General features: G+C 37.1%; 1 protein-coding gene across 2 annotated transcripts in view; it reads left to right on the top strand.

Moving 5' to 3' along the window:
- Positions 1-6606: 6606 nt before the first annotated feature.
- The window catches only part of plod2 (procollagen-lysine, 2-oxoglutarate 5-dioxygenase 2), a 32649-nt gene continuing 23752 nt past the window's right edge, over positions 6607-15503 (top strand). For both annotated transcript variants that reach the window (XM_028005614.1, XM_028005613.1), the window contains exon 1: positions 6607-6962. In XM_028005614.1, coding sequence (XP_027861415.1) covers positions 6860-6962 — 103 coding nt within the window. In that variant the 5' untranslated portion in view covers positions 6607-6859. The remainder of the gene's footprint in view (positions 6963-15503) is intronic.

The raw sequence follows: 15503 nt of genomic DNA, 5'->3' as shown, positions 1-15503 counted from the left end.
GTCGGAGCCTGAATCTCAGAAGTCCTATGTAAGAGATGATCACAACTGATCAGCTAATTAGTGGCGAAATTTGGAAAATGTTTGGCCACGTCATTTTACAAAGCCAGTTAAAAGAAGAAAAAAAATTGGAACCTAAGATTTTTCTTGCCACATTATTTGCTCTCCGTGACACGGAAGGAAATGAATGCAAACAAGTTTTGCCTGTTTACAATTCCTCTGGCTAAAGCAGCCTCCCACATTAAAACATAATCTTTCCATTCAATAAAACGATAAACATAGATCGCAGAGTCTGATACATTAATAATAATTTAAAGTTAGCACTGAATATAAAGGAAATCTATATTATTTTAAAAGCTCAATCACTTTTTAAATAATAAAAGAAAGAACTTTAATCACATTTCTCTTTATATAAAAAAACACATTGTCATCTTGTTCTGTTTGTGTAAAGTTATTGTTTAGTTAACCTTCTCTATCATTTGAGGGTGATGGCGACCGAGCATGGCAGATCCTGTGCTTCCTGGGCAACTACTTTCACCCTTAATTTGCAATAAACAGCCCTATCATCCTTTTAAGTTGGATCTCTTCTTCTAACCCTAATTAGACAATTAGGGTCAAATTAAAGCTGTTTACTTTTAAGCTTTAAAAACTGCTAGATTGCCTAGATAGCACATGGTGTTGAGTTTTTAGATGCCAAGGCTTTTTAAACAGGGGTTCCTCTTTGCTACACTAACACAGTAACCATGTTATGAATATGCCTGGTCAAGGTATGGTAAGTACATTTCAGATCCTGTTTTTAGGTACATGGACAAAAGTGACTTGCTGAAAGACTAAACAAAAATTCCAGCCAAATCTTTTTTTCTGTTTATCCAAAACTGTGATGCTGGTGCACCAGGTTCAGGAAAGAAACCAGAAATGTCTGTTCCCAGCAACACTCACCCGTAGTGTTGCCAGACCAAAAGAGGGTCCCTCCATCGAGTTCTGAGTTTACTTAATCTCCTCCAAGTGGGACATGCCTTGAAAATCTGCAGAACAGCAGCTTTTCTACTTCAAACGTCTCTATGATGATGGAGATCCTCACAGTATCTGTAAGGTTGAGCCCAGCCACCCAACAGTAGAAGTTTATTTCTGCAACTTGTGTCCGAAACCTTATTCTTTCAGCCATGATCCTTATCTAATGGGTCTAGTTGACAGCAGGTCTTTGGCAAACCACAGACCAGAAAGTATGTTCCAGATATCAAGAGGTCACACTTCTCAACCTCCTTGGAAACATATTACAGTGTTTGAAAAAAAAAAAGAAAAAAGTTTTTGACCATTAGTTGAGATTCAGATTTAGAAGATCTGTGGCTTTTGTCCACCGTCGTAAAGTTACTGAAGTGTAAGAAATGTGGTTTTATGGACCTCATTTTGCTTTGTGGATCTGTATGCTTTATGGCTTATCCAGTTCTTGAACAACTAAAGCAAGAGCTCTTATCACAAAACTGAGCTTGTTCCCATTGAACAAGCTCAGTTCAATGGGATGGCTCTTGTTCTCAGTCCTGTTATAGATGTTTATGAACAACATCTTAAAGTGTAGTCATGGAGACGAGGGTACGTTTGAAAAACTCAGGGTTTTATCTTTGCTTGTCTGTTTGTTCTGTTTCTGCATTCAGGCCACGATGTTCTGTGTGTAATACTGAGTATGAAACAGCTGAGAGGTGTGTTAGCTCCTTTAAATCTGTGACCTTAGTTCTCCGTCAGAAAAAGGTTTGACTACTGAATACCTGACTTGCGGAGGGAACAACAATCTTTCTATCAAAACAAAATGAGAACGTAAAAGTAAATAACAAGAAAGGGCTTTTAAAGAACTGTTTGTACTAGTGACCCTTAATTGCAGTAATTAGACAGGAAAAGGGCAGAGAGTGGAAGATATGCAGCAAAGAAACTATGCACGACTGCGTCAAAGATTAATAGCCTCTTTACCTCTGAATCCCGTGCCACCCCATAATCAAACAGGTTTAACATAAATCTACATAACATAGTTCTCTAACAATGTGAGGGACATAGTAACCAAATTAAAATATCTTTTGTTTTCCCTGTAAACAATGTTCAAGCTGCCCTATGCCCAAACCTCTCCCCATGACCAGCTGGATATATAAATATATGATGTGTCACATTTACTGGCAGGACTGTCTTCAATGATTGGAATCAAAGCATTGTTTTTGTTGTCTTCAAACTTAACTAAAAAAGCTAATTAGTAGTGTGTGACTGTCCCTTATGGCAATCAGAGTGCACTCTAAGGAAAGGTTTATTTATTTTTTTTATTTTCACAAGCTTTGTGGTTTTAACATCTGGTTGCCATATAAGGATATTCTAATGAAACTGCCTAAAGAACTCATTATGTGTAATTCTGAGAACACTGTCCAAGTACCTCAATTTGCCAAATGTAAAATTAATTGAGGTATAAGATGTGCAAATATCTTCAACTGTTGCTCACATTTTTTTTTAAAATCCTAGATAAAGTTTGAAGTGAAATAATCAAAATCTCTTACAGACAAGTTTTGCATGAGTACAAAAATGTAAAAAAAAAATCACTGGGTAAAGTTCTTGAGTCTTTTATTAAACAAACCAATAGCAAATCCTCTTAAGAGGTCCTTTATAGTCCACCCCTCCACCACACCCCAGGTCAATAGATGCTTTGCATTCCCATAAGTGTGACCAGAAGAGTCTTAACTAAACAGGGCATGGCACAGAGATTACTTTTTTTTTTTTTTAGGAGCATGAGCTGACTAAAGTAAATGACCAATATGCTTTCCACCAATCTGGATTATAATTAAACTTTCTGTGAAGTGATCAAAGAGTTTGGGATAAAAATACAACCCATTCTTTAACAATCACAGAGCAATTGTGGGTTCCTGAGAAAAGGTTTAGGGGGCTGAGTTTCTAGGTTATGTGACTCACCAGCATGATTACAAAACCATCCAGTTTTACCACTAAACAAAGTTGAAAGTGGTGTAGAATGTAGGTTGAAATCCAAGGTTTTTCCCAACTACTTCTGAAAGAAATTTGCTGTCTTGTGTAGCCTATGAACAACTTTCTAAATAACCTAACAGTTTTGTAGCTATTGAAGAAAACAAAATAAGTTAAAACGAAATGTTAACATGGCTACGTTCACTTGAAGACATTTTTTGCTTGTTATTCAGCACCCTTTTTGCAGTCTACTTTCTAAGTGTAGTCTAATTATACAGTGCTTGCAAACCCACTGTCTCCACAACAGCACCAAAACAGAGGATACATCACTGCTGTCAAGAAACGGCATCATTAATGCTCGTCATCAGGGAAGTCTGCAGACTTGTGAGTTGATAAAATAATTAATAAAACGAAATAGAAAAGCTGACACTGTCCAATGTGACATGAAAAAATTCCATGTGTTTTTTGGGGGTTTTTTTGGCTAAAATGTTTATTGCTTGAGGGTCGTTGCAGCATCCACTGATACCTGGGCAGAGTGGAGATAATTATTTGCAGCTTTGCCTTGTTGTCCACACAGGCTCCAAGCCTTTAACTCTGTCCTCCTCCAACTAACCACATCCACTTCTTTACTGAGGTGTTTTACAATTTTTGAGCAATTAAATGTCATTTTCTCGCCCACACCTCCTCTACTCCACATTTAAAATTATCGCCAGTCTCACTGCCACCACCTACCTACAGTTTACTATATGTATGCAAGTACTAACTCAGAATGGTAGAGTTGTACAAACACATTGTCTTGTAAAATGTTTTGAGGTTTTGCATTGTTGTATTACCAATGTAAACCTTAATGTGATTTATAGGGATATTAATTGGTTAGACCAACACAAAGTACCACCTAATCACATGGTAAAAATGCTGTAATACTGTATTACTTTAAATAAATATCTAAACTACAGTAGTGTGCTGTGTAGTCAATTTGTATTTTGAGTTGGAGGTTGGTGAGAAACTTCTGAATAGGCGGAATATCACCATTAGGGTATTTCCTATTTTATTTTATTCCTACAAAGTTTTGAAAAAAAAAAGTGATTAACTAAAGCACCCCACAGCATGATGCTGCCACCTCAATGTTTTAAGGTGGTTATGGTGTATCCTGGATTATGTGCAGTGTTTGTTTCACAACGCATTTACCTCAGAATAAATTAAATCATGGTCACATGCCCTAAATTGTATCAAATTACAAATGAGACTTCCTGTGGCTTTCTTTCAGCAGTTTTTTTTTTTCTACTGCTTGTCCAAACTCTATTTTCAAGACTTCTCTCAGCAAAATTCATGGATTGGTCACCTACCCAGTGGATTTTTGCAGCTCCTTCATAGGTACAGTGGACCTCCAGGAGGTTTTTTAAAAATGCTATCTTCTTTCCCTACTACTGTCATTTTAAATGGGCAGCCGTGTCCAACCAAAATGTTTTGAGTTCTGCAATACTCTGAGCATTTAACGAGGCACTTAAAAAAAGAGACACTTATAAAATCAGCTGATTTTATAGTGAGAATAAACTACATACGAGGGTGCTCTGTTAGGTGATTTTTGCAGTCTTTTAGGTGCCTTGATTTTATTTAAAGATATTAAAGTAAAAGAGTCTGAACACAAATGCAGATTATACAAATTGTGAAAACTACATATCTTTTTTATCCCTCTCGAAAATGGTTTAATTTGTATTGGTCTGTCTCATAAAACTCAACAAAACGCAATGAAATTTGTCATCTAAATATTTCAAAGTGTGGAAAGAAAATAAGGAGCATGGATACTTTTTCAATACACTGTGGGTATTTGACTTCTCAGAACATGACATTGATGGAACAATAACACGCTCAAAGGATATTAACACATGTAATGGTTTCCTCAGACTAATAAATATAATTAATTTCAAAATCGTTGGCAGGTTTGAAATGAAATAAGCCAATGAAATGAATCAACACCATATATCATTCTGCAAAAATGCGTCACCGTTTCCGCCCCCCCATATCCTATTATTTTCACGTTTCAGACAGTCCCTCACAAGCCACTGAACAAACAAATGAATGTATTTATGTCATGTATTTGTCTTGAGCTGTTGAAGATCACCTTTGAATACAAATTTAGAACTGACACCTTTAAGCAACAACCAAGACGAGGGGTAATCTGTTGTTGTTACTTTGTGTTTGAGTTTCACAGTGGGGAGACTGACCTTTTTCTGATGTGTTACAATACAGGAGACAGACAGCAAGCGTCAAAGTGGTAATTTTCTCATGACATACCAATTTCCATAAACATGCCTGCTCCAGACTCACTCTAGCGTGAGCTGCATGCTAAAAAGAATGGCTGACGTCCTATTCAAGCTTCCTATGTTGGTTTTCTGGCACAACTCTGCATTTCCAAGGTTTATCAGGGCCTCACTGGAAGTGTGTAATTTACTTCACATAAAAGCTTGAATTTCTACTCACTCTGCATTCGGATTCAGAAACCCATGATGTCATTACATATGCTGGAAGTCATCAGCACTGCCACTCACTGCCAAAAAATTATGTTAGAGCTTAAGGTGGCAACTCTATTCTAAAGCCCATATATATTATGACTTCAATGGAAAACAAAATCCTCTTCATAAAAAAACTCACTCCTTGTAAATCTGGATTCTTACAATTCATTCCCTCTGCTTATGTTATGGAAATAATTTACTGCCAGTCATCATAATGTCCTGTCAAGTGTTTGCAAGGAGGAGAAACCAGTCGGGGGAGGTACGTCTTTTCTTATTAATAAGGCATGGAGAGAAACAAATGAGATGTAGCATTTGGTTTAAGGTTCAGCTGGGACACAGATTAAGTCTGACAGTAATTGGAAGCCACATTCAGTGCCTGTGTTTTTGCTTCATTCACCCATTTCCCAAAGTAAGGAGGGACAATTGGTTCACACCATAGAAGTTGATGTATATAACAGAAAAGGTACCAACTGCTAAATAAACATCTGTCAACACTGGTTGATGGAATCTTGACAAACTCAGTTCTCTAACTACAAATATCACTGTTGTGACATGAGTTTTACTCCTGTAAAAAGGAGTGGATACAATTAGACAACTATGATTTCCTTATCTCTTCGTAATCCTGCATTATGTTGTGCGGGTTCTTAACACCTCCTACGTAGCCCCAAAACAAACCAGAAGAATAAAAGAATTTAAATGTGTGGTAGTAACTAAGCAAATGTTCTACAGGTTTTTCTCACAGAGCACACTGTTTGCAGGAGTATATATTTTCAATGTAACACCTAAAATGTTTTTTTTTGAATCAATACAAAAAAACTGCTATTGGGCATATACTTTTTCTTGTCTTATTGAAAGCTAGGTTTTAAAATGGAGGTGTCACAATTGTAAAGTTTTCCTGTGCTGTAGGTGTGATTTCCGTGAGTTTCTCTTAATGATCGTGAGTGCACAGCTAAAATGGCCAGCTTGACACTCAGAGGGGAGGAAACCATAGTGGAGACACAGTCAGTGGGTGTGGGGCACAAACACAGCTGTGTTTAGTCGCACTTTCACGCAGGACGTCCCTGTGTCCATGAGGAGGACCGTTATCCTCCCTTTCTCCTCCCTCCTCATGCCCTCTGCTGCGGAAACGCAAGTGGCTGTTGCGGCAATTAGTGAACCACGCCTGCTGGGCTCTAATTTCTCTGAATTGTGCTCCTTATATACAACCCCCCTCCGCAGCTGAAGAAACTTGTCTCCAGTGGCTGCAGGTCTGCTCGTCCAGCAAACGCCCTATTATACTTGTTCAATTATTCTAACCTCGCGAGAGCTTACAGTTAGACCCCTCCGGGGCTGGTTTTGACGGACAGGGAATTAGAAGCTCAGTCGGTCACACTGACCGGTAATAAGCACAAGCGACAGCCATGGATCCCTTCAGGTTCTGTTTTATGTTATCATTCTACATGAAGTTTGGAAGTTCCGTCTTATCAAGTAATGCGCCTCAAACTCCTGCGCCTATTCCTAATGGTAAGACATCATCTTTTTTTTTTTGCGCCTATTCTAATTTTAAAGTGAGTTAATGTGTGAATACCGCTCACTATGTGAAGGGAACTTCTGGGCTTATGCCTAAGATTTATACCACGAAAATGATGTCACTGTAGCCTATATGAACGTGCAGGGTGCATTCACGTGTGGGAATGTCATCGTGTTTGCAGCAAACATATGTTTACGGCGTGAAATTGATTGTGCGGTTTCTCGCAGTCTTGTCTTGTTGGCGCAGCTTTTATGTTACATATGAGAGGCAGTAAAAGTTTTAGTGCCAGAAGCGCTAAGTGGTGAGGAGGGTCTTTGAAGTTTTTCTGTAAATGCCGCAACGGGTAGATGTTAGACATAATATAGGCTACCAAACATGGGAAATTAAAAAAATAAACAAACAAAAACGTTTATAACTCATTTAGAACGTAATTAAGAAACGGAGATGTGCTTGTAAGTTTGTTTATGGGCAACTGAAAAGAGTTCCTCTTTGAAAGTATGGGTTGTTAAACTCGTATGTTTAACTTTTATTGACCTAGATATCCTTTCCATGTTGGCAAATTGCTTCTGGCGGATTGTACCAAATTACCCTCAAATCCAGACAGACATTCACACAGAGGTCTTGTAAAATATGTGGATGTTTAAATGTTTATCTTTAGTCTGGAAATCTGAAGATACATTGCTATATAGGCCTGTAAAAAAATAAAATACTGGAAGAATCACTCCACTAGAAACAAAAACATTAGTTTATCATACTTTTAGTCAGAAGAATGAGTTTGCTTTTTATCCAGCAATCTAAATTTAAATGTAAAACAATGTACCGAAATCTCTGATCCACTTCTGGTCTCAGATTGTGTAGAACCCTGACCAGAATTTGATATAGAACCTGAATCACCCTCAAGCCACCAAGGATATCCATCCATCCATCCATTTTCTGTGCACCCTTGTCCCTAATGGGGTCGGGAGGGTTGCTGGTGCCTATCTCCAGCTACGTTCCAGGCGGGAGGCGGGGTACACCCTGGACAGGTCGCCAGTCTGTCGCAGGGCAACACAGAGACATACAGGACAAACAACCATTCACACACAAACACACACCTAGGGAGAATTTAGATAGACCAATTAACCTAACAGTCATGTTTTTGGACTGTGGGAGGAAGCCGGAGTACCCGGAGAGAACCCACGCATGCACAGGGAGAACATGCAAACTCCATGCAGAAAGACCCCGGCCGGGAATCGAACCCAGGACCTTCTTGCTGCAAGGCAACAGTGCTACCAACTGCGCCACTGTGCAGCCCCCACCAAGGATATTTCTTTCAAATTGTTAGAGTCTGATTGCTATGTTGTGCTATGTTTACAATCTCTAAGTAAATACTTTACTACTGAGTCTAAAACTAAATTAAGGGCTAGTTTAGATTTTTTTTAGATGAGTTTGTGTGAATATATATCAGGAGTAGTTCCTTATCTTTGATACACATAGATAAGAAACTGTCTATGTGAATTTTTACAATATTGAATAAATAAAAGAAGTCCTGGAAGCCTTTCAAGAATAACATTTTGTCAGATGGTTGCACCATTTCTGCAGTTTTTAGCTATTTAAAATGACTGAAACCTAAAGTGATCATATTCTTTGCATTCAAAGCAGCATTAATTGAGATAAAATATTTACACTTTCTTAAAAGACTACAGTTATTAAAATGAAAATTACATTGGCTGAGCCTGCTGGTTGTATCACTTCACAAGGATAATTTATGTGAAAAGTCAAATACTAGTACCCCCATCCTCCTTAGCTGGCCTGCTTGTTGCTGCTCATTTCTCTTATGCCTTGGACTGGCACTGTGCAGTACAGTGGGTTGAGGAAATGGCCTTTGTGAACTCACTTGCAGGACACCCAGGAGGCTGTGGTTTAAATCCCCAGGGCACTTTCAACACATGTTTGGTTTACATTTAGAATTTTTTAAAGTTTATGAAAGAGGACTAATTTCTTGGTTTACAGGACTCTATAGGATCCTAACTATAAGGTAAACACTTCACTGTAGGTTCCATGCACAACTGACAAAAACGAACCTTGAACTTATTAAGATTTACCATTTGTAGGGAATGCTTTGTGAGTGGAACATAATGTGAAACTAATCATACTGGACAGGCTTCTTGCTACATTAGCTGAGTCAGAAATAAGAAAAAAGGAATAGGCTTACTGTATTTCACAGCAGAGATGTGAGTTTTCATTGTGAGAATCTAAAACTCACCACATTCTCACAGCTTTCCCCATCTCCTTCCTGAGAGTACCCTTCCCCGGCCAGAGCTCAGATACAGACAGTGATTCAACAGTGAAAGGGAGCAGTGGAAGAAGCAGGAATGCAGAGCTCTCCATTTCTCACCAGCTTGCACCTGGCCAGTCACTAGGAACAGTGGACATTGCTGTTGGTGTGGTCAGTTTTGGAAGGTTACAAAAATTGGGCAATGCAGACAGCCACTGTCCAGCCACCTGAAAGGACCCTTTCACTTATGTTTGACTGTTTGAACAGCAATTCTAACAAAGTAGTGAATTTAACATGTAGGTCTTGGTGTAAGTTAGAAACTCTGCAAAGTTGTGTGCCTTGCTCTGATTCTGAATACTTTGTATTTTAGTATAAGAGCAAATATTTTAGTATTTTTTAGGGTATTTAGAGAGATGTATCTTTAATTTGATAATTTGATCATGTGTTTTTCAAGTCCTTGATTTGTTCTGCCCTAATGTTAAGTTACCAAATCATTTGTTTTGTGCATATCAACATACTATTCCCATTTCTTAACATCCATCCTCATTATGTATACAAAATACCCATGAACTGATTATTTCTTATCAAATGTTTGTAATCTGGATCTTTTTGAAGGAGTAATATCATAGCTAAGGAGTGTTAAAATTAAAATTATGATCTGTTTTAATTTTTTGTGCAAAAAAAGGTAATCAAAAAGTCACTTTCTCCATTCCATACATGCAAATTGGTAGATTTACCTTACATAAAATAGCTTTACAGAGTGGAAAGTAGTAAAACATGAACATGTCGCTCATTTCACTCCACCACTGCCACTGACACATGACCAAACACATACCACATGACAAACCTCCATCAGAAACCAATGGCAGCAAGATGGAAATAAATATCGGTTGTTAATATCAGCCCAGTTTTATTTATTGGACCGATACAGATATTTTAAGAAAGGACTAATACCAGTCAATATCGATATTGCCAATATATTCTACATTCGTCTGAAATGTATTCAAGAAAAAGATTTTAAATAGGAGTCAAAGTTTAAAAGCTTATAAAATACTTGAAGAAAAAAATTTAAATGCTTTTAAAAAATGCACAACTTGTTTAAGTGTTATGCAATACAATCAGAGTTAATACACACAAAAATACAATTAAACACAAAAATGATGTAGATGTCGTCGAACTAGCCCAGGAGACCTAAATGGCAACATTTATTTTGGAACACTGAAGGAATACTTAGGTGAGGCTTGGTAAACGCCATCATTCATTATCTAGTAAAGTGTCTCTCTTTTACACAGTAAAAGCGACTCTAGATTATACCTTATCCAGACATCTCTGACGTGACAGCAAGGAGAACTTTATGGAAAAGTAAAGGAAACTCCACCTAAGGTTGTCCATACCATTCTGTAAAACAACACTCTCTATTGACTGTAATGCCAGTCTAACAAACTAACAAACCCTGCTGGCAGGCATGGTCTATAATCATCCCATAAGACATTGTCACTATATCACCACATGGTTGGGTCCATGCCTTCTTTCAGCCAAACATGTGTTGAGCTGTTTGTTTTTAACTTAGAGTGTCTGAGGTAAAGCACTGTAAAAACTAATGAGTTACACAAAACATCCTCATATGTACTTTAAAGGGATTTTTTTAATTCTACAGCTTAGGCAGTAATCAGGTCTGTGTGTGTGATTTGAAATTGAATAAAGACCAAAAATTGAACCAAACCAAAACTCCAGCTAAATATCTTAAAGCTGCAGTTTGTAGCAATTATTTAAAAAAAAATAAATACATTTATTTATTTATTTTTACATATATATTAAAACTATCATCATGACGTGGCATTGTAGTAAGAGACAGATAAGGTCTCAGTGCTGCTCACACCCTTCTTGCTGCTCTCTGCTACCCTACAGCTGGTTCATCACAACAGAGTCATGAATGCCTAGGATAGTCAGCATGGCCAACATAATGGTTGCTTATTTCAAAAATAAAATAAAATTGGAGTATATCAGGTGCAGTTTTAGGTGCAGTTTTAGGACCTTGCCCACTGAAATGAACACTTCCACAGACTTTATTTATGACTTGTTAACAGTTGCTAAATTATGGAGTTTGGTAAATCTGACTCATAATGTGCAATGCTAATTTATCAGTGAGGATTATCTCAGTAATAGGAAACTTAATGGTCCAAAGAAAATGGCCATCATAACTGCTGGCACACCACCTGAAGCAAACATCAAAGCTGCTTTTGTAGAATTCCGAGCTATTCTTGATGCAGTATTTTCTCTGACGTGATAAAAATGGTTTTTGGCAAAATATTTTAGAGACCATGCCACATCCTAAGGCTAAAGTGCCTGTGGTTCCACACATGTAATTGAAAATATTATTATTTTTTCTGTGGGTTCAGAGTGTGCCTATAATGTCATGAAAATGTTGTGCATTAGGGCAACATTAAAATAACATAAATAGGATGTCTTTATGTTTTTCCCTTTTTTTCTTATTTGACTAGATTACTGCAATGTGCCAAACTCACTTCCAAATACCCCAATCTGACTTCTTTGAGTTTTATGTTCATCTTGCAAAGTTCTCTTAATATTTCGCACAAATATGCTTATTCTTTTTTTTCTCTTTTAGCTAAAAACATAAACAATTACTGATGAATTATCTTCCTCAAGAGATGGCGCTATTTCCTGAGATTGGGAAGATTTCCCATTTTCTGATTTGTGTTTTGAAGAAATACAAACACGAATAGAAAAGATGGCACTGGTGATCTGGCTTACATTGATCACAGGAATGGTATCAAAGTTCCTAAAATGACTTGAATGTCCCCTGAACTGAGAGTTTTAGTGACTCTTGTAGTAAAAACCTTCTTTTGTTTGAATGCCCAAAATAGAGCAGCAGTTTGCACTCATAAGCCTCAACAAATGAATCCTGTTACTCTTTTATATAAGCTTGTGATATTCTCCCTCAATGCTTTCCTTTTTGAAAAGAAACTTATACCTTAGCTATTCTCTAGTGAGTAAATCAGGACTTCTGCTCACTGAAGTGTGAAAGTTTAGCCAAACATCTCAACCAAACGTGGGCCACAAAAATTGTGCAATGGAAAGACTGCTTAGAGTCTATGCCTTTCTTGGTGAAGAAATTCAGTAACACCGTTTGCTCTACATTCCTCTCCTCCTGGGCTGTTCAAACAGCACTGCCAGGAGAGAATGCTGTTTATTCTGACTGGACACTCATCTTCTAAAATACCAGCTACATAAAAAGCTCCCTTATTTGCTGATGATATCTGGATCTCAACTGTGCTTTTACATTTGTCAGTCTCTGACAATAAAGAAAACAAAAGAAGCACTTCAAAGGAGTGAACAATTTGCATTCAGTTGAAAAATGTAACATAATTTGATTTGATAAACTTTCTTTGTGTCTAAACAAAAACAATGAAGCATTACAATATACAGTATCTCTATATATAGATATTCAAATACTTGAGTAGGACTCAAAAACTGGTGTCTAAAACACTGTCATGAAAAGACGAGTTATAGTCCCCAAGAGAACAATTTGAGACATCTGGCATTTTTGGGTGTTTATGAATCAAAAGAACATTATTTCATTCTTAGTTCATTACATATTGATACTTAATCTGGAGTGAACACAGTTGTGTCTTAAGGTAAATCATGTCTTTTTTATTCACTGACCACTGAAGGAATACTAGAAATACTTAAATTCTTATTGTTTTGGGAGGAGGAGGAGTACATTAAGATAACTTGGAGCAAAAGGGGTCCATTTCATATACAACAAAGATTTTTCAATATTATTTGCAGTAGATGACACATTTTTTTCTTCAAGTTGTATCTGGAGAAACCACAGCAAACTGTTTGAGCAGTTCATATAAAGCCAGAACCCTACGTTTTTCCCCATCTCTTTTAAATCAGAGACGGTGTGCATCAGGGTGTACTTTCGTGGGAGCTTGCATGTTTGAATACATTCATTTGGCCTTTATGTTTATGAAGGAACTAAAGGGCGGGATTCCATAAGTTCAAGGAAATGTCGAAGGGGTTGTTAGTGATGTTATCTCTGTTTTTTTCATTTTCTTCTTTGCTACTGGGAAATGTCTTGGTGACATGATGACCATAGTTTATGAAATACTCATAAACAGCATGTCAATGTAGGCTTTTTTAGTTTTCATTGTCTTCGCTGACGTTGAACCTCTCATTGTTCGGCTCTTTGTGAATGTTTAAAATTCAAACTATTTGTTCAGAGTAATAAGATGAAAATATAGCTTTGTTGCTTCAACATTAAAAATATTTTCACAGATTTTTGAAATTTTTTTTCTCAGCTTTGGTCTTGAGACAAGACATGCTTGTCCAAGCTTATGTCCAAGAAAAACATCAATGAGTAACTGAATGACTTTTGTTACAATGTGGGATATTTTGAAAATTATATCTTTGGACAGGACAAGGGTAACTCTACAAAGTGTTGAGCCAACAGTGACACATTCTGCTCTTGTACATGCTTGGGTTTGATGCTTAGCCAAGGTAGTCGTTTTACTCATAATTCTAAAAAATAACTGCTTGACCAGAGTTAAATAATGTCCACCAAGAGTAACTTCTTTCAAACGTCCAGAAAGATTTCTATTTTTTTTTTTTGTAAATTGAAACTGTAGGCTTTAAAGAAACATTGATAACAATGTCCTCAGATTTTAAACTACTTCCAGGAAACTTTGTAGATCTTAATTGAATTGAGTATCTGTGATCACCTTCTAAAACGTATATGTATCAACAGAAGCAAGTACACTGTGATAGATAGTAAGGACTAATAAGTCAAAAAAAGTATTATCATCAGTAAGGAACTGCTCAAGGATTTAACAGTGAGCATGCAATTACAAAATACAGTAGCAACATAAAGGAAGGGTGAACCTTAATACTTATTCTTTAAATAAAAGTGATGTGTTAGTTGATTTTTCCCCTTTGGCATACAATAGAAACATTTGACAATGGGTGTAGATTTAACTGTTAGGGGAAATAGAGGTCTGTAATTGATGCATTCATCCATTCATCCAAACTTATTTGGAATTGTTTTACATCTCTGTTAAACAGCTCCTGCTGTTTTACACAGATGTAGGAAAAATGTGTTTCCTTAGGGACATTATCTCCTTGGCAGTGCTTTGCACAAGTCTTCCTTCACACTTAGAATTGGAACAGGGAATGCATGTTTCTCACAATAGGTTACATTTTATTCCACAGGGTAAAACCAATGGTCTTCTGAACTGCCTTTTTTGGGATCATGTATTGTAATACTAGAACAGAAAGTAATAATTATCATCTTGTGCCAAGCACAAGATGATCAGGTATAACATTGTAACTAAAGACAGGCATAACATTGTAACTAAAGACAGGTGAAGTGAATAACAGATCATCTATTCATTATACTATCTGCTAAGGAGTGGGATATATCATGCTGCAAGTGAACATTTTGTTCTTAAAGTTGATGTGTTTGAAGCAGGAAGAGAATATTGAAGTGTAAAGATTTTAGAGTTCCACAAATCTTTACACTTTTCATATTGGGATGGACTGGATTACAGAATCTCTATAACTGAAGCTCTTTCCATTTTGCAGTGTTACCTGCAGTACCTATTGGAAGTGGTTGAAGAAAGTAACAGTGACCAATGCTCTTTTGTTGCAAGTGGGCAATGAAGTTTGAACCATGTCTTCTGATCAAACTGCTGGTGTTGTTTAGCTCTAATTTGGAAGAAGTTGAGTAGGTTCTGATAGAAAAGTTTTTCAAACCCTGGCAGATCACATTTTGATATGTTTTGTGCTACACAGCTTCAAACCAGTCAGGGTGTCTATGCTGACCCCTTCCCACTGCTGAAAGTGTCAGCTGTGGGCACATGACTATGAGAATCGGACCACTGACCTATAAAAATCAGGATAATGTTCTCATCCTGAAAGCAAATGATCACAGCAACAGGTTTGAGGTGTTTACTAGGCCTCCAAAACTCACTAGATCTCAATTACATGGACTATGCAGGATAATAAAGTTAAATCTAAAGAGGTTCAACCTCAACTTGGTAAAAAAAACATTCTGCCACCAACATCATGGTGCCATGTAATGCATCATACATTCAGGGATCTAGAAAAGTCCATTCCTTGAAGGACATTCCTTGTGGCATCAAAAGAGAACCAGCACACTATTACCCAGGTGGTCATAATGTAATACCTCATCAGTGTGAAATGCATTATTATAGTTTGTTGTGTTAAGTTAGTGAGATCAGAGTTGTACTTGCTC

Source organism: Xiphophorus couchianus, chromosome 21 (genome assembly GCF_001444195.1).
Source record: "Xiphophorus couchianus chromosome 21, X_couchianus-1.0, whole genome shotgun sequence".
Classification (NCBI taxonomy): domain Eukaryota; kingdom Metazoa; phylum Chordata; class Actinopteri; order Cyprinodontiformes; family Poeciliidae; genus Xiphophorus; species Xiphophorus couchianus.
Note: the sequence above shows the minus strand (reverse complement) of the source record. Positions and strands in the feature narration are given on the sequence as shown.